Here is a 21,556-nt window from a genome sequence, read left to right on the forward strand (position 1 = left end):
TATATAATGTATAGGAACAAAGTAGAGCGAAAATGACAGTAAAAACTAAGAATAGGTTTATGTTCCAGAAGCTACAAGATTGGTTACAAAAACTCTATATAAAGTGGAAACACTAAAAATATACAAAAAGTGAATGACCCACATACTGGGATTTACGAAAGCTGATATTTAAAGTGAATAGAAAATGGTGAAGTTCTTTAAAACAACATATATTAGAAGGAAAATTGTTATTATCCATCCAATTTCTAAAATGTTCGGGATATAGTAAACACATTTCGTTCTCTAGAATAAAACAATAAATTTATTATTGATAAAAAGCAATGTGTTGTTTTTATTGAGTTACATACTCGGTTCATATTTCTGTCGGTTTATGTTTATTGGTATTACGACGACAGGGTGAAAAGTTCTCGACCTGACAATTAAAGAGTAAGACTTAATTTCAACATACTTAATCCATAATTCCTTGGAAGTCAGTACTCAAAGCCGAAAGTGAGGGTTTGGAATGTTGTGATATATAGAACACTCGTCTGCTTCTCTGTCATCTACGTTATATAACAACCGCTTACTAGAACCAAGTTTCTAAAGATATTAAAATTAGGAGAGTCGCGGCAATGCCCTAATTTGCATTTTTCCCATCGTCAACACACCCTAGCATATAGGCAGTTTTCCCAGGTCAAAGAATATTTTTTGCTTCTGCTACTCAGGCCTCATCTTGCTAATTTTCGCGCCCAGTAAGTTTAGAAGGTTAATGTAATCGACAGTAACAATTTTTCCTTTCGAAAAGGTCTCAAGACTGGAGCGATCTTTCTGTGTATTCAAAGCTTTCGACCAAGTGTGGCACAGCGGCTTAATCTCCAAAGTCAAAAAACTAGGTTTACCTCGTTGAACTAGTTTGAACGATAGATCTTTTTAAGTAAAGATCGGTGAGGCAGTCGCCCCCGGAAGCAAATCCCCGTGCTAGTTCTACAACGTTTTCCATTAGCTCCGGCCCTATTAAATTTATATATGGCCGATTTCCAGTCCCAAAGCTTTCAAACACAGGATTTTATTCAGGCGACACAGCTTTCTTCACCACCGGATACAATCCCGATGCTGTTAGAGCGATAGCGATAGCATGGTACAAGTTCTGATGACTAAATATTAACCGGAGCGAAACTCAGGCTATAATGTTCCATCATCGGAAGAAGTTCCATGCCCATCGACTCCAAATCGACAAAGTTCTTATCCCCTGGCTCCCCAGAAAGTATCATACCTCGGTCTTTAATTGAACCGCATTTTCCAATGGTCAGCCAAAATCTATCCCGATATACCCACTCTTTTACAGGAAAAGTAAACTTGCTATCCTCCAGAAAGCAACACTGTATAAAATGCTGGTCCGATCAATCTGCCTCTATAGAGCACAGCTATGGAACAAGTACACCTCCGAAGTGTTCCAATAGAGAAAAGTTCGCCCGTTTCTCAATGCCCCATGGCTTGTGAGAAACTCGAATCCTTACTTCGAATTAACCATCCCGTTCTTGAAAAGATTCGCGAAGATGCTCGGTGGGAGGTTCTCGCTTGGAACCTTGCAACACGAAGATCAACTGATCAAAACCCTACCCATTCATCGCTCGCGCTCGCTCGTATTGCGGAGGCCGCAACTCCAATCATCCTGTACCCGAACCGAAATCAGTGAAAGACCTATCCGTTTCGCTTCTCAGACCTATCGTTCTAGCTGGTCAATTTGGATAACTAAAAGAAGAACTAATTTGCCTTTTGTGACTGACCATTATGTTCCGGTAAACGATATAGAATTTGTTTTCCTTGATCTCCATCTGCTACTTCGACTCCTATTTCATTTCTGGTATGTATTGGTGAAGACATGCCTCAGTCATTGCATGCGTATTCTTGCATTTCATGTCTATTGAAGAGGCCCAAGCATTGCTGTGGAAAACTTTTGCGTTCGTTTTTCATCGGATTTCAGCAAATATAACATCCATATTTAGTATAGTTTTCACATCCCAAACCCTTTTTATAAGTCCCTTTCTTCTTCCTATCTCGGCACAGAATCAACACCACTTTTACAATAGGTTTCCGGTATATTTGTGGCTTTTGGCCAACCTTCATATGCATCACGCTCAAGGAACATGCTGTCACACTTTAATTCAGTCCACTTTCTAATAGTTATCATAGAAAAGCCAAGAGAGCATATAGATTTTCATTGAATGAATAACCTTAAGGGTTATTTTGTCCAAAAGTAAAAATTTCACGACCTTTTACGAATGATGTTTAAGTTTGTGCTTTTTACCGAAAAAAACTCAAAAACATAAAGTGTAAGAACTACTTAAGAGAATAGAATGGACAAACTACTGACATGTACACTCAGGTAAGAAAGAAATTTCGGTGGTTGGATAGCCAACTGTTGATCAAGCTTGTACAAAATATACTTAACAGTATGAGAGAGGCTAACAGCTGAACTTTTTATGAACAATTCATATTCATACTTCACTGACATGTCTCCCTGAAATTATATTATTGATAGAAGTTTATATCTACAACACTTAAATCGTATGACTGTGATGATTATAACCTATTCAACATTTAACAAATGCAACACACAACACAAAAAAATCTAAAATCTGTTAGTGAAGTCTTTATATTTTTGAATGTGTGTTTTGAATATACTTTTTGTGATAGTATGAAACGTTTGTTTATTATTTGGAAACTATTTTAAACAAGTGAAAAAAATTATTATATTTACAAATTATTAACGATACATATATATTAATATACATACACTAGTGTCTACTAGACTTTATTTCTTCTCAATAAGGCTCCTATTGCTCATATTGCAGACTGTCGCTTATAGGTTAAATATGGAAGGTCTCCATGAAGCGTCCAACAATAGTCACCTTGAGACATTTAGATACTCCATTTTCCTTGGAATCTCTTCCACATCTTTCTAACATCCTGGTTATATAGTTCTTGCTTTTTCCTTCCCCCAAAATTTTCAAACAGTAGTCGGCCTAGGTCTGAAGAAAATCTACTTTCAGACTAACTTACCTGGGCGAGCTAAAACTTGAAATACGTTTAGCAGTATTTTGGCGATTTATGTATAATTAGGGTCTTTATGACTACCTAAAAACGTCTCCACGATATCCTTAAAGAAATCCACCCCCTTTTTTTGAGGACTCATTACATGCAGCGATGGTAAAACAGCTTTATGTGGATATTCCAATGATCCTTGTTGTTGTCGTTATTATTTCTTAACTGTACCATTTCTTAAGAACACAAGACTTGTTGAACCAATGGATTGTTTTATGTACAAACTTATTTAAAAATATTAACAGTGAAGTATAAGAAATAACGCATTAGCAATTTGTTGAAAAAGCCTAAAAACCCTCTCCAACTACCAGTTTTGGAATGAAGATGATAAATCAAATATTCACATTTATTTCGTTTTTATTGTCAAGGCAAATTTTTCCACCCACAAAGACATAAAGCCTAGTTATATGAGCTGTCTATATTCTCACACGAACATAAATTTTATTATTGGATCAACGCCCCGCAATAATTGCGTAGGCGGTATTCATAACAGCATAAAAAACAGAAACGAGAGGAAGAAAAACGATTCGATCCGGAGGCATAATTATCATAAGTTCCCCATCGTTTTAGCGAAAATTTAACGTGACTCTCGCCGTTTTGCGGAATTCCTTTATCTGAAAGGAAAACGCCGTGGAAACGTTACCATTTTATAAATACAATGAAACGGTATCGTTATATTTCATTCACGTTTGTGCATAACCCGGATAACATAACGCAACACCTTTGTATATGCTGGACAAACGAGCCGTTAGAGCAACAACTTTGACCTTTTTAATACGCCCACACGCTATACGGGTTGGTTGCTCCATTCATCGGAAAACAGTCGAATCGTTGCACCATATCGGTTTGGACACGCGTGTCGTTGTGACGTACCTTACGTTTAAACGGGCGGTGATGTTTTGGTCCGCTCTCTATATCCTATCAAAGTTTTCCCAAATTAAAAATTAATTGATGATTAGGGTAAGTATTTTTATGTATATTATTCTTCTATCCGTATCTATATAATAAAACTCTTCCTAAATACCTTCAAAAGATGCGTGTATAAATTTGGAAGCTAATGAGTTTGTGAATTAAAGCCTTTTCAGTGAAGCAACTTTTGTTATCAAGAAAAAAATGGATAAAAGGAATTTTGCGTGTTGATAAAATATTGCTTTTTGAAAGGACAAAATACAGTTGAAGCAGAAACTTGGCTTAATGCCGAGTTTTCGGATACTGCCCCAGGAAAATCAACCATCAAGAATTGGTATTCTAAGTTTAGATGTGGCGCAATGAGCACCGAAGACGGTGAACGCAGTGGACGCTCAAAAGAGGTTATTACTGACGAAAACATTTAAAAAATCCACAAAATAATATTGAATGGCGATAAATTGAAACTGAATGAATTAGCAGACATTCTAAAAATACCAACTGAGTATATACATCATATTATTCACGAATAGTTGTGTATGAGAAAGCTCTGTCAAAAGTTGGTGCCGCGCGAGCTCACTTTTGACCAAAAACAATGACGAGTTGATGATTCGGAGCAGTATAATGAAGGAGCAGTGAAGATAATCAAGCTTAACAAACCCGAGTTTTTGCATCGATATGTGACAATGGATGAAACATGGCTCCATCGTTTCACTCCGAAGTCCAATCGACAGCCATCCGAGTGGACTGCACACGATAAACCAGGTCCAAAGCTTAAAAAAACGCAACAATCGGCTAGTAAAGTTATGGCGTCTGTATTTTGGGATACGCATGGAATAATATTCATGGGCTGCACAATTGATACAATGCACCCTGTCAAAAATCCATGAATTGGGCTTCCAATTGCTTTCTCATCCTTCGTATTCTCCAGATCTGGCCCCAGCGACTATTTCCTCTTTTCTGATCTCAAAAGAATGCTCACTGGGAAGAAATTTTCGTGGAAGGAAGAAATGATCGCCGAAACTTAGGCCTATTTTGAAGCAAAGAACAAATCGTACTACAAAAATAGTATCGAAAAGTTGAAGGGTCGCTATAATCAGTGTATCACCCTTAAAGGGAATTTTGTTGAATAACAAAAAACTAATTTTGCCATAAAATTTGTTTTACTATGGTTTTACTTTTGATCTATTTTATATATATATATATATATATATATATATATATATATATGTATATATATATATATATATATATAAATATATATATGTATATGTATATATATGTATATGTATATATGCATATATATATGTAAATATATATATGTATATATATATACATATATATATATATATATATATATATATATATAAATATATGTATATATATATATATATATATATATATATATAAATATATATATGTATATATATATATATATATATATATATATATATATGTATATATATATATATATATATATACATATATAACGTGATCCGATTTATGTATTATACACGTGATTCCTCCGACTTGACTATTTAAGAAATAAAATTCTTTACTTCACACTCTTGACACTTGAATGTTCTGAGTGTTTTTTGTTCTTGATTTCCGCTTGCCGTTCCAACTATATATTCTTATCACTCTCTGTTCTGAGTAGATCTTGATGTTCATGGTGGGTGTATCGTGTTTTATAGATGAAGCTCCTATCTCGTCTTCTTGGTAATATATTTACATCTAGACGTTAAAACATTGCAAAGTTGCCGCATTTAACTTAAAATTTTAGTTTATATTGGCTTTGATGTGTAATTATATTCTAATAAAATAAAATGAGGAAACAAAAATAATATTACTAAATATAATTTATCATAACATTATGGTACATCTACGTACAGTGAAATTTACACTCACAATAGTTTGTAGGTTACAGTTGCTTTATTATATTTGCAGTCTTATATAAACTACCTATGGTAGCCCCTGAGGTCCTAATCCACCTAATTAACAATAGTATATTCAAGAAATGAACTCACTTTTATGAGAAAGCATATATGCCTTTTTATGTTTAGTTCCTGTGTCCTTCTATTCTGTATTTCCTTGTCTAGTCATATTGATATCACTATATTTATCCTTAATTTCTTCTGTTAATACTTCTGTAAAATTATTTTTATTAAATTAGATTTAATCACTGAATTCTCTCTAACTGATTTGAAATATCTGCAAAACAATTAGTAGTAATTATGTCTTCATATATTTTAGGATTTTATAGGATATTATAGGATTTTCTACAGCAATCGTATTTATATATCATTATATATTCACTTTTAGCTCTTTCCACTTTCATCACCCTGTTTTGGTAATCATCAGCATTAAATCATAATCCTACATCCAGAAATATTAAATAAATCACCATAACATTCTGAGTCAATAACTAAGCTGTTAACTGGCAACTTAACACTAATTCAAAATTCCACGATTTATCATTTTCTTCTTTTGTGTGTATGATGGACTTAATTCAAACTAAAGGGTGTTACTGTGAACCATCCTTGTTTCTATATATTCAAGCAGTTCTTTCTTGCATATTTTTTTCGACCTAGAGGTCTATTATAGTAATTATTTGTCATACCCCATCACAATTCGATTTTATAAAAAATATAGTGATAGGGAGAAAAACTAACATTTTGTGACCATATTGTGCTAGTAAAAAGTAAGTTACGTTAAACGCAATTAAACATTTTATTCGCATTTACCAAGTAATAACTTTAAATACTGCGACATGGTTTCTTCAAATATATAATTACAGCTTTTGGGGAACCACACGTAGGGATTTGTGGTATGGTACACTGTCCATAGTAATAAATAGTGGTTTCTCCTAGTTATTTAACAGGCGATTTTCAAACCAGAGCAATTATTTATGATTCATCTTTTCATGTTTGTTGTCTTAATATTCTTTTTATAAGGGTATTGTAAGGGATGGCCTAATATTTGATCCTCAAATATATATGTCTATACGCAATTTGAAATAACAAATCTGTTCTAGTTTTATTATACTTTATTTTATACTATATATATATATATATATATATATATATATATATATATATATATATATATAGTATATATATATATATATATATATATATATATATATATATAGTATATATATATATATATATATATATATATATATATATATATATATATATATATTATATAAAAACTATATAATTTGAGATGTGATGTCTCAATGTTCTGTTAGACCTTTTTATGTGTTATTTTTACACTACTTAAATCGTATGATTCCTGACAGTGATCATACATGGCATCACTAAAAGAGTGCTCTTCCGGGGTGATCAAAACTGAGTTTAAAGTCGGTGCCTCAACAATACAAAAATAATAATATAATTTGATGTGATAATCTCTAAATTAAAAAGGAACGAAATTAATCTATTTTAATATAACTGTTTGGTCATAGTACCGACACCAAACTGATCTTTATTTAGTTATTACAATGCTTATTACGTACATATTTTATTTTAAAATATTTTTTTGTGTGTTAAAAGGCTAAGTTTGATTCTTTTTCCTTATTTATTTTTGGAAATCGGTTCAATTTTTTTTTTTGTAAAAATATAGTATCGATACTTGCAACACAAATAAATTTCACTGGTAAGAAGGGGCCCCCATTACCTGGCTCCTAGTCGAAGTTGTTATTGGGAGACGTAATGTGATTCTGACTAATTATTTATTACTTTTGTTAAGCTACGACTTAACCAAAATCGGCATAGTTCTGGTTTAGAAACTGGACAAAGTGTAGATGTTATAGTTGGACACCATGTATACTAAATACACAAAAGATCAACTAGTATAGTTACGGTTGAATTTATTTGTTTCCATTCGTTCGGTAACTGTATACGCGCGTATTAAGTATCGGCCCCCTCATTTTTATTTCGCGAATATAAATGATATATTTTATGTACTCTTTCAATTGCGATAATTTTATATACAGCTGACTGCTTATGGAAGTGTCATATACATAGTCGACGAATAGCCGAAATTAATTTAGCCTATATATGACCAAGTAGATTTTGCGAAACCCAAGATATTTTAATCAAATACATACTGTTATCTTAAGTCGGCCCCAACACATTTTAGTTTTATATACAAAATATATTACCAAAGCCCCAACTTCAATACAAGCATCTTCTTTCTATTTCTTAAAAAAATGCAACTCCTTTATTATTTACTTAACATTAGTTTATATATTTAAATGTTTAAGTCCACGAAGCTTCCAATCCAGTTTTAACATTTTCCTTTAACAGTTTCCTTCCTATGAAGTACCAAGTAGTGTTGCTTACACATTGCTGTTCTGAAATGGTAGTAAAATTTTGGATAACGTAGAACTTTTGATTTTGTGTTAATTTAGGTATGTATGAGTGTTGGTACTTAGACGAAGAGATTTGTTTAAGCAGCGTTAATCATTAGTCTGGAGATTTCTCTAGTATAAGGTATGAGGTCTAGTATAATTCCACACTTCCACCCTAGAAGTCCAAATTAACTGACAAACCAATTTCACTAATCAGTGCAGTTGTTTAATTTTGAGCGTGACCTATTCGACTTTTGTCTGACGTAATGTTTCTAATATGATGAATACCAAGTATCAATGTTAAACATTTATTACACAGCCTAACTGAAGCATAATTTCATAATTTTGATATTTCTCTACATAAAAGAAGTTTTACACTTAGTATTATTGAGTTTTTTAGTGTACCCAGACTTGGTACGCTAAAAAATTTTCTACGACCATTATTATGTTATATATATATATATATATATATATATATATATATATATATTATTGCGATAATTTTATATACAACTGACTGCTTATGGAAGTGTCATATACATAATCGACGAATAGCAGAAATGAATTTAGCCTATATATGATCAAGTAAATTTTGCGAAACCCAAGATATTTTAATCAAATACATATTGTTATCTTAAGTCGGTTTTATATACAAAATATATTACCAAAAGCCCCAACTTCAATACAAGCATCTTCTTTATATCTCTTAAAAAAAATGCAACTCCTTTATTATTTACTTAACATTAGTTTATATGTTTAAATCTTTAAGTCCAAGAATTATTATATAGTATTAATGGAGTAATAGTTTTAACATTTTCGTTTCCTGATAGATCAAAAATCAATACTTACGTTTTTTCTATATTTCGTTTTTTCTGTCCGAATATTTGTTACCTATTATTAATATAAGAATTTTATTGTGATCAGTTTTGATCTACGATAATCTTTACTGGATGTATAAATTAATTATTATTTTATCGCAAAAGGATAAGGTTACGCCATGTTTGCAAGTTTTTGTTTTAGTTTGAGAGATAAAAACGTTAGTCCATCAAAGAAATATGCGATGGCCTAACATCTAAATATATTATTACTTTTTTTGTACTTAGATGAGTGCACAAGCTAGATGAGTTAGAATTAAAAATAACAATATGTATTCCCAATTTAAAAATAATTTAAGCAAACTTAAAACTTTATATAAGTTCATATGATTTGGTTTCCTTCCTATGAAATGCCAAGTATTGTTGCTTACACATTGCTGTTCTGAAATGGTAGTAAAATTTTGGATAACGTAGAACTTTTGATTTTGTATTAATTTAGGTATGTATGAGTGTTGGTACTTAGACGAAGAGATTTGTTTAAGCAGCGTTAATCATTAGTCTGGAGATTTCTCTAGTATAAGGTATGAGGTCTAGTATAATTCCACACTTCCACCCTAGAAGTCCAAATTAACTGACAAACCAATTTCACTAATCAGTGCAGTTGTTTAATTTTGAGCGTGACCTATTCGACTTTTGTCCGACGTAATGTTTCTAATATGATGAATACCAAGTATCAATGTTAAACATTTATTACACAGCCTAACTGAAGCATAATTCCATAATTTTGATATTTCTCTACATAAAAGAAGTTTTACACTTAGTATTATTGAGTTTTTTAGTGTATCCAGTGTATATATAAATTTACAGGAAAATTTATTCGCCCCATCTAAATTATTAGTTTTGTTTCCACAACAAGAGTTGCAATTTTGATGAGGCAATGACCTGGAGGATCAAAAATTATCGAGCACAACAAATTAATTGCCTAGATTTGAAGACATATTGGATGCCAATCTAACTCAAAGTGTCAAAAACAGCTTATTATTTCATGAATCAATTATTTCCAAACTTTTATATCCAATTAGAAAGATCCGGAAGGAGGGAAATTCATTACCACAAAGTACACCATTTAGAACAGTTTAATCATTTCGGATTCATTTTTCTGTAGCGTATTGGAGCTGGTAATGAAGAATCTATTTAGTATGTCAATCCTTAGAGTAAAAAGGTGTAGGTTGGTTTAGAAAACGCCTAACTATACATATGCTGAGGCCGGCAAAGTATACTCTACTACAAGCTACTAAATTGAATGGACGAGTGAATCAAGAGATAACTATATATAGATGTCAGTTAAAAAAATTTATGAATTGCAAAAAAAGCGCAGCAACAGCGTGTAACAGACACAAAATTACTCACACAAATTCATGAAAATATTCGACCATATATTGCAAACATTTGCAGCTCGAATGGGAATTTCTACCTTTTCCAGAGTATTCATCGCATATAACGCTTTGAAAGATGGTAGATATCGTAAAAAATTATGGAAAAAAATGTTTAGATGCAGAGAAAAATTATATTGAATTATATTTTTTCTCAATAAAAACAAGTAAATTAAACAGTAAGACATTTTTTTTGAAAAACCACCCAGGGAGTAAAACTGGAATCTAGTATAATGACGAGTTATAAAAGCAGATATTTTATACCCAGTAACACAAAACAAAAAAGTTATAAAAACAAGAAAGTTTTTATATAATTATTTGACGCGAAACCATATGTGTATTGACACAGTTTCAAGAGCTCATTTAAATATTTACCGCAAACATAACGTTAACCCGTCGAAAAATCTACCTTATTCGAATACGAACGTAAATTACATTATAAAATCCATAGCCCTCGATATTTGCGTAGGTTTCATTCATAACAGTGTAAAAACCTAGAGTGGAGCAAAGAAAAACGTTTATGTTAATGAGTGAAAACACGTTGAAGCAACAAATCCCTGTGACCTTTCGGTCCGCCCACGCTACGAGCCCTTCCATTCAAGCGGCGACGACCACCACGACTACCACTACGACGGAACTCCGTCGCTGCATCATTTCGTTCTCGTCTCGTATGCAGTGAAGACGTCCGCTGCGCAAATTCCGTGGCGCGCTAGATTTTTCCGAATACTTTCAATTCGAATGTGATGTTTCCTATTGTTAGTGCGCTTCGGATTATTCGATGGCGGTGAGTGGAATTTCTGAACATAATTTGTCGGTGTTCGAGGCCCACTTCGTTTTTGGATTATAGTGATAAATTATTTATTATTGTTTCGTAGGTTATAACTGCATCGCGTCTTTTAATTAATTCTTTTTATAGAAAATATTGGATTTCTTTAAATTTTATTGATTGTATATGTTTTATACTGTTATTATAATTATTATAATGTTATGTGTATAACTTGTTTGTGTGTATTGGACGAAAATATTTTTATATGGTGTGTCTATTAATTTGGGATTATTTGAATATAAATTATAGTCTATATTGCTCGCTCCGTAAATTTCGTGGCATGCTAGATTTTCCCGTATACTTTCAATTAAAAAATGATGTTTCTTGTTGTTAATGCTCTTTGGATTATTCGATGTGTGAATGGAATTTCTGAACATAATTTGTCAGTGCTCGATTCACAGTTCGTCTCTTGGCTGTAGTCATAAATTATTTATAATTATTGCGTACATTATAACAGCGTCGCGTCATTTAATTAACTCAGTTTTGTTATTAGAAAGTGATGGATTATTTTAAATTTTGTTGAATATACAGTTTTTATATTGCTATTAGTAGTAGTATTAATTTATGTCTATATCTTGTTAAGGTGTAATTGATGAAATTATTTCTCTCTGGTATCTGCAATAATTTACGGAATTTTCAATATAAATAATAGTATTTATTGTCACCTGCTTAAATTTCATGATGTGTTAGATTTCTCCGTATATATCCAATTCAAAAATGATGTTTCTTATTGTTAGTGCACTTTGGATTATTCAATGACGATAAGTGAATTTTCTGAACATAATTTGTCAGTGCTCGATTCACACTTCGTTTTTGGTCTGTAGTGATAAATTCTTTATTGCGGTTTCGTACGTTATACCTGTATCGCGTATTTTATTTAATTCAGTTTTGGTAAAACAAAATATTGGATTGTTTTAAATTTATATTTGTTTGTTTTTATATTGCAATTATTATTATTATTATTATTATTATTATTGTAATTTTATGTATATAAATTGTTCGTGTGTATTTAACGAAATTATTTTTCAATCGTTTCTGAAATAATTTGGGGGATTTGATTGTAAATTTTGTGGCTTTAAAAAAATAATAATAAAAACAAAAAGATTTTTCCGTATACTTTCAATTCGAGAATGACGTTTCCTATTTTTAGTGCGCTTCGGATTATTCGATGGCGGTGAGTGGAGTTTCTGAACATAATTTGTCGGTGTTCGAGGCCCTCTTCGTTTTTGGTTTGTAGTGATAAATTATTAATTATTGTTTCGTACCTTATAACTTCATAGCTTCTTTTAATTAATTCAGTTTTTTAATAAAAAATATTGGATTATTTTAAATTTTATTGATTGTATAGTTTTTATACTATTATTTTAATTATTATAATTTTTGTGTATAACTTATTCGTGTGTATTGCACAAAATTATTTTTATATGGTGTGTGAATTCATTTGGGGCTATTTCATATAAATTATAGTCCATATTGCTCGCTCCATAAGTTTCGTGGCATGCTAGATTTTCCGTATAATTACAATTAAAAAATGATGTTTCCTATTGTTAGTGCGCTTTGGGTTAATCTATGAGTGAATGGAATATCTGAACATCATTTGCCCTTGTGCGATTCCCACTTCGTTTCTGGGTCTTCTAATTAATTAGTCTTTTAATTAATTCAATTTTGTTAACATAATGTGTTGGATTATTTTTAATTTTGCTGAATATATTTTATATTTTTATATTGGTATTATTAATTTATGTATATAACTTTTAGAATGTACTCGATGAAATTATTTTTCTGAGGTTTCTGAATTAACTTGGAAAATGCTTAATGTAAATGGTAGTCTTTATAGTCGTCTGCTTAAATTTCATGGTTTTCTAGATATTTTCGTCAACTGTCAATTCAAAATTTTTTTTTGTTGGTGCTCTTCGGATTACTCAACGGCGATAATTGTGTAGCCTGAATGTGTAGTTTTTATGTTGTTATTATTGATATTATTAATTTATGTGTATTATTTGTTGAGTGATGGAGTGGAAATGTGGAATAACTTGAGGAGATTTCAATACAAATTGTAGTTTTTATTTTCTGCTGCGTAAAACTTCACAATGCGCTAGATTTTTCCGTTAACTTTCAATTATAAAATGATGTTTGCTATTGTTTGTGCACATCGGATTATTCGAGTGAGTGGAATTTCTGAACATAATTTGTCGGTGTTCGAGGCCCTCTTCGTTTTTGGTTTGTAGTGATTATTATTTTAATTATTATAATTTTTGTGTATAACTTATTCGTGTGTATTGCACAAAATTATTTTATATGGTGTGTGAATTCATTTGGGGCTATTTGAATATAAATTATAGTCCATATTGCTCGCTCCATAAGTTTCGTGGCATGCTAGATTTTCCGTATAATTACAATTAAAAAATGATGTTTCCTATTGTTAGTGCGCTTTGGGTTATTCTAAGAGTGAATGGAATATCTGAACATCATTTGTCCTTGTGCGATTCCCCCTTCGTTTCTGGGTCTTCTAATTAATTAGTCTTTTAATTAATTCAATTTTGTTAACAGAATGTGTTGGATTATTTTTAATTTTGCTGAATATATTTTATATTTTTATATTGGTATTATTAATTTATGTATATAACTTTTAGAATGTACTCGATGAAATTATTTTTCTAAGGTTTCTGAATTAACTTGGAAAATGCTTAATGTAAATGGTAGTCTTTATAGTCGTCCGCTTAAATTTCATGGTTTTCTAGATATTTCCGTCAACTGTCAATTCAAAGATTTTTTTTGTTGGTGCTCTTCGGATTACTCGACGGCGATAATTGTGTAGCCTGAATGTGTAGTTTTTATATTGTTATTACAGATATTATTAATTTATGTGTATTATTTGTTGAGTGATGGAGTGGAAATGTGGAATAACTTGAGGAGATTTCAATACAAATTGTAGTTTTTATTTTCTGCTGCGTAAAACTTCACAATGCGCTAGATTTTTCCGTTAACTTTCAATTATAAAATGATGTTTGCTATTGTTTGTGCACATCGGATTATTCGAGTGAGTGGAATTTCTGAACATACTTTTTGTTAGTACTCGAGACACTTCGTTTTTGAGTTATAGTGATTTATTTATTAACATTATTTATTATTCTTTCGTAGCTTATAACTACATCGCGTCCTTTAATTAATTTAGTTTTGCTAATAGAAAGTGGTGTATTGTTTTAAATTTTATTGAATGTATAGTTTTGTAAAATTTTTGTTTTGTAATGTATAGTTGGTGAAATAATTTGGAGTATTTCAATGTAAATGGTATTCTATACTGTCCCCTGAGTAAATTTCCTGGTATACTAAATTTTTTTCGTATACTTTTAATTTTAAAATGATGTTTTCTATTTTAAATGCGCTTCGTATTATTCGATGGCGATTAGTGGAATTTCTAAACATAATTTATCCTCAAAAAAATTTGGACGTCTGCACAATATAACGGTTAAAGTGAAAGTGAGCTAAACATCATATAACCAAGATGGCGCTTAATCAATATGATAGCTGGACTTTTGCCCAACTCTATATTATATTATATCATTATAAATATGATATAAATTATATTATTATATTATAATATTGACGGAAGAATAGAAGTTTCGTTCTTTTGTAATGTTTTTATATTTATGATTCGTAAAATGTCCACGTACCAGAATCGTTTAAAACTTTATCGGAAATAACTCAGGCTGAACTTTTTTTCAGCAAGTCATATTTATAAAATTAGAAATAATGTCAATCTTACGGAGTCCTCTGAGACCATTCCTTCTGCTTATATCGATACGTCATCAAGAAAAGGTCAAATTGACGCCTTAACATGTGGAATATCAATTAATTTCCCAACAACGATTTCCGGTAACTTTATTATTAAGCGGAATAGTTGAAACTGATACGATATCCTTTGTTAAATATTAATGATTTAATGTTTTTTTCATTCCAGATAAAAATATGACATGAGGGTCGATAATAACTGGATGCTAAAATGAGTCCGCAGAAGTCAGAGAAAAGGAGAGGATGCGTGCGACCACCACATTTCGACATACTGTAAGTATTACTCGATAATTAAGTCTTGTTAGCCATGGATAATATACAGACTTATTAAGTAGTTCGCTTTGACGGATGTCGTCATTTTGCGACTAAACAGTAGTACAGTGTTGATATGAGGGGGGCGGGAACAGACATAAAGTGTATATATGAAATAATAAATTAATATTAAATTAAAATTAATTCACAATACCTCTCAGTACCTTTTTCTGAAAATTTTGTATTTTATTTATGTTACTCTTTACAGAACATCTCCATAATTGAACTCCGTATGTCCACATAGGTTTCAGTATTTGCTTATATAATAGCAATTTATTATCTACTGATAATTGTGAATTTCTTCCAATTAACCAGAACATTTTTCTATATTTTAATTCCAGTTCTTTTCTTTTCTCCTTTATATGTTCCTTCCAGCGAAGATTTGCATCAGCATTTGTTCAGCATTCAGCATTGTTGCTATATGGAATGATGGTATTATTTAATGTTAGTGGTGCTTATACGGTCTGTTTATTGATAAACTGCACATGTACAGATTTACTTTCATTAATTCTTATTTTTGAATTGTTTATATTTTCATTTGCCTGTTTTAATTTTCGTGAGGGTTCTTCACTATTGACTCTGACAGCTATAATCGCAGTATCATCAGCAAATGTAGCCATCGTAATATTCTCCATTTATGGTATATCACAAGTGCAGAGCAGATAAGCATTGGTCCCTGTACACTTCCTTGTGGTAAATCTGTTTAGCTTCGTTCATTGTAGAATAAGCTTCTTCTTGTTTGACTCTAAACATACTTTATCTAATCTTTTCTTTTCTTCTTATCTATCTTTTTTACTTAATAAATCGGTATGTTGTTTTTTTAGCATTTTTTGTAGTTTATAAACAAGGCCTTCATGCCATACCTTATCGAAGGCTTATTCTTCATCTAAGAGTATAGCTGAGCATAATTTTTTACTTTCGTATGTTATTTTTATAACAACTGTTATTCTGTGGATCTGGTTAATTGTTGAATGGTTTTTAATAACTGGTGTGGGTATTAGGTTTTTTCTCTCTGTGTTTTTTCTCTTGATAACGAATTCCTAAGGTTCTGCAGCCAGTACATAGCTCTAATCTGGGTAAGTTGTGGACAGTCGTATAGTATGTGTTACGCTCAAGTAAAGACAAGGTGATAAAACTCACAGTGAACAGGCGTTCTCGAAGTCATAAAGTAATTGTTCGAGAAACGATAGTGACCCAATCTCAGTCGATTCAGAGCTACGGCATGGTGACGAAGGAAAGTAACGCGAAAAGAGTAGTAATATTCTGTTTTAATGTCAAAGAGCTTGTTATGATAGCCATCCTAGGCCGAACAACGCTGTACCTCGTTTTTGGTGAAGCACTTAATGAATGGGATAAGGTCAGTATAAACATTGGTGATGGGGAGTGGAGAGGAGGCTGCCGATTTTGCCGCACTATCCGCGGGCTCACTTCCCAGTATTCCAACGTGAGATGGTATCCACACTAAAGTTACTTTATAGCCATTTTGATAGAAGGCACGGATAATTTACAGTGAGTCGGTGACCAGGGAACGGTTGAATTTTCAGAAACATTCGAGGCCATTTCGATAACCGGTAAGGATTAGCCATTCCTTGAAAAATTCTACTGTAATGTAGGCCTTGAGTATCGCAAAAAGCCCAACGGTCAATATTGAATGCTGTTCATGGAGTTTGGAAAAGAATGCCTGTTAAATAGTTCGATTTTAGATTAATATGCTTTGAAAATAGCATAATAAAATGTATGCATAAGATATTTAATTAAAAATGACTTATAACAGTCAAGATACTTAACTTACACTTAACTTTCACAGTTCTTCACAGACTTGACAGTTCTTATTTTATCCAACAGTATGTTATATTGCGTGTTAGTTTACGGGTGGTATTATCTAGGAATCAGTATAATCTACTAATATAGTAGACCTAATTAAGGTGTTATGAGAATTAGTTACTACAGTACGCCTTTTTCCTTATCCAAGATTTATAATATTTCTTTTTAGAATAGTATTGGTGATTGATTTTGATATATGAAGATCGGCCCTGGGATCATTACATCAGTTTTCATTAATGAAACTCGTCATTTATATTTCCGGTGGTAGTTCGGCCAAACTCTTTCTCTGTCTTTGACCACATTAAACTCGATGATTGAGATGGCTTGTAGATTCTCGGAAGTTCGGATACGATCAGTGCATCGAGTCCTTCCAAGCTTTTATGCAATATTTTAATGACCAATATAGGATTTTTACGTTGATAATGCGATGCTCTTCTTGGAAAATTGTGATAAAATGTGATTTAGTCTGTAAAGGCAACAAATGTTATAACTGGTATTTCTCGCTCTTTCGAAGAGATCCACACAAAGAAACTTTTTTGGTTAAATCAATAAATAAATATAGGCTTATTATGAAAATCGGAGTTAGAGACAATTGCAGTTCGTCTGCCGTTTCATGAAGTAAAGCTAACAAATCGATACCATATCTTCAATTAATTTTGAATAATGTAGCTTTCGTATGGTAAAATATAATAAAATAAAATATACAAGTATTATATTTCTCTTGTAGATTGAGTACTGTCTTTGGTTAGCCCACTGCAATTTGAGGATTATAAATACATTTATTAAATGATAATTATTTTTCTAATATTTCAAGTTATAAGTTTCTTTGAAAATCAGTTTCGAAAGCCTAAGTAGTGATCCCCAGAATCTAACAATTACAATTTACGGCCTCTACAATTTACGAGTACTACAATTTTCACTGAATTATTATTACCGTTATTGCTACAACAACGGTAACAATATTAAAGAAAAAGGCTGGGGAACTGAGGACAGGCTATTAAGAAAGGAATAAAATTAGCATGACTTGAAACCTGATGAAAAACCAATAATGTTAACGTACAACTGCAAAATGTATATTTAAAGGAATTAAATGCTCATGATCTATTAAAATATGTTTATTGATGAATACGACAAGTGATGGAAAAATTATTTTAAAAATATTATAATAATTATAATATTAAGCAATCAAAATGCGTTAAAATTGGGCTCCAGAATGCCAAAAAAAATTTTAGTAAATATTAAGTTCTCTTACAGTTAATTTTTTCTTCCTCACTTAATATTTAACTTCAGTAGGTATAACATTGTTGGAGTATAGCGTATTTTCAAGGAGTCTTCATAAAAATCAATTTGTCGGGTTTGAAATGGGATCTCGCAAGGGCCAGAATGTATCAATTCATCGTGCAATCAGTTTGTCACGAGATATATCACCTCTGGTACACCTGACCCCATTCTGCTGGAACCAAATTTTCTTTCTATAGTCTTGCTATTCTTAAAATTTAGGAGTCTTACAAATAAGTCGATACAGGGAACTATATTTCTTCGAGCGTAATCAGTACTACTAGAATAATACAAAGCTATTCCAGTACTTTCCACTGTTCTTTTTTTTCAGCTTATAAATATTAAACAGCGACAGTTGCCTACTTTGAATTATGAAGTATAGACAAGGCCTTAAAAGTATCTGGTATTAGTCCTTATTTATCCTAAAATATGCAAAGACGAATCATTTATTTCAAGAAACATACATATCCGGTACGAGGGTAGATATAGATATGTTTTTTTCTCTAGGTGCACACGCCATTAGTTCGTATGGTATATATCATTACATGCTTCCACAATCAGTCTCCAAGTTGGGGTTGTCCCATTAATTGGTTACCTTAAAATAAGCACAACAATTCCAAGGTAATAGTACTACAATATTATTGATCAGTCAGATGTCGAATTCGCAAGAAGAAGGCTGTCTTCCACCAGGAAAACACAAAAGTGCTTTGGTAACTTTCTACCATCATCCTTCCTAGCTCCAGATCTGACATGTTATGGTAGGGAATATTAATCTTTGAGAAACGCTGCACTAAGTGTGTCAACCGACTTGTATTCAGATACTGCTGGGTCTTGTTGGTATATTTCTCTTGATAATATTGACCTCATAATAAGACATCTTTATTTCTAAATAACATAACCTATTATAAACACTAGACATTTTCAGTTATTAAAAATCATTTAAAATTAAATACCTTAAATAAATTTTGTCTCAAATTTTTCATACACAATAGCAATCCATTGTTCCTTGTACCTTATTTCATTATTAATTTCAATGAGAATTAATAATGTACATTCTCTCGATTTAATTCTCCCGAACATACTCCCGAACATTTTCCTTGGAAAAGAACAAAAACCGTAATGCAGCAATTTTTTTGCGGTTAAAGACTTTTCAGTTGGTGAACGAGTTAAGGTTTAATTGTGAGTTTGAGAAATTTTTTTAATTTTATTTTAGCACCGGTACTTTTGAAATATTTTCTCTTCTTTTTGCAACTTAAAGGCTCTATTAAAATTGAATTACAAAGCATATTTTTTGCGGTTTTATAGGCAGTTCCCTTTCCGAAGGCAAAGCTGCAAAAACTCAACGAATAAGAATGTAGATTTACATTTTACACGGCATTATTTATTATTAATTTTGGCGAGGTTGAATGCACTTTATGATTTACAAAAAATATTGTGGCGATTGATTAGTGTTATGGGAATTAAGTTCAGTTTAGCTTGATCTTCCGAAAAGTATATTTATGTAACACTGATCGCTAATATGTTTATATATAATTATTCTACCCATGTGCGTGTAATTGAGCTTTTTCTAAATGCTTGGACGTATGTTGATGGTATTTTCTATATGTCATTATGTAGATTCGAGAATGGTTTGTAGTTACAATTACACCCCGTAGGTTGCAACGTTGATTTTTAAAAATATGTTTGTTCTTTTCCAAGGAAAATGAAAAACTATTTTTATGAACCAAATAACTAATACTTGTATCTACAATTGTTGGATAAACTCTATTATAGTTGACGAAAATTAAATAATTATAAAATAATAAAATACACTTTCCGAAATATTAGTTCCATCTCCTCGGACTTATTGAACAACGCCCTTGTAAATAAAAAACAGCGGGATATTATTCAACGCCTCAATATTTTTTGTTAATCATAAAAGGCCATCAACCTCGCCAAAATTAATTAATAAAGAATGCCGTGTAAAATGTAAATCTACATTCTTATTCGTTGAGTTTTTGCAGCTTTGCCTTCGGAAAGAAGGGAACTGCCTATAAAACCGCAAAAAATATGCTTTGTAATTCAATTTTAATAGAGCCTTTAAGTTGCAAAAAGAAGAGAAAATATTTCAAAAGTACCGGTGCTAAAATAAAATTTAAAAAAAAAACTTCTCAAACTCACAATTAAACCTTAACTCGTTCACCAACTGAAAAGTTTTTAACCGCAAAAAAATTGCTGCATTACGATGTTTGTTCTTTCCCAAGGAAAATGTTCGGGGGAATTAAATCGGGAGTATATCCATTATTAATTTCCATTGAAAATATTAATGAAATGAGGTACAAGGAACAATGGATTACTATTGCGTATGAAAAATTTGAGACGCAATTTATTTAAGGTATTTAATTTTAAATTATTTTTAAAAACTGAAAATGTCTAGTGTTTATAATATGTTATATTATTTAGAAATAAAGATGTGTTATTATGAGGTCAATATTATCAAGAGAAATATACCAACAAGACCCAGCAGTATCTGAATACAAGTCGGTCGACACACTTAGTTCAGCGTTTCTCAAAGATTAATATTCCCTACCATAAGTAAGAATATGTCAGATCTGGAGCTAGGGAGGATGGCGGTAGATAGTTATCAATACTCTTTTGTGTTTTTCTGGTGAAAGACAGCCTTATACTTGCGAATTCGACATCTGACTGATCAATAATATTATAGTACTATTATCTTGGAATTGTTCTGCTTATTTTAAGGTAATCAATTAATGGGATAACCCCAACTTGGAGACTAATTGTGGAAGCATGTAATGATATGTACCATACGAACTAATGGCGTGTGCACCTAGAGAAAAAAACATCTCTATATCTACCCTCGTACCGGATATGTATGAATTTTTAAATAACTGATTCGTCTTTGTATATTTTAGGATAAATAAGGACTAAT

The 21,556-nt window shown here is 31.5% G+C and overlaps 1 protein-coding gene across 1 annotated transcript in view; it reads left to right on the forward strand.

The window, feature by feature from the left end:
• Hs3st-A (Heparan sulfate 3-O sulfotransferase-A) overlaps positions 1–21,556 on the forward strand; it is a 480,225-nt gene that overhangs the window by 425,470 nt on the left and 33,199 nt on the right. Inside the window, exon 6 of the mRNA XM_076393903.1 lies at positions 15,383–15,486. Within this exon, the coding sequence (XP_076250018.1) occupies positions 15,425–15,486 (62 nt within the window). The 5' untranslated portion in view covers positions 15,383–15,424. The remainder of the gene's footprint in view (positions 1–15,382; positions 15,487–21,556) is intronic.

Source organism: Rhynchophorus ferrugineus, unplaced genomic scaffold (genome assembly GCF_030347505.1).
Source record: "Rhynchophorus ferrugineus isolate W39M unplaced genomic scaffold, kcgeb_rfMv2 rfM2, whole genome shotgun sequence".
Taxonomy (NCBI): Eukaryota; Metazoa; Arthropoda; class Insecta; order Coleoptera; family Curculionidae; genus Rhynchophorus; species Rhynchophorus ferrugineus.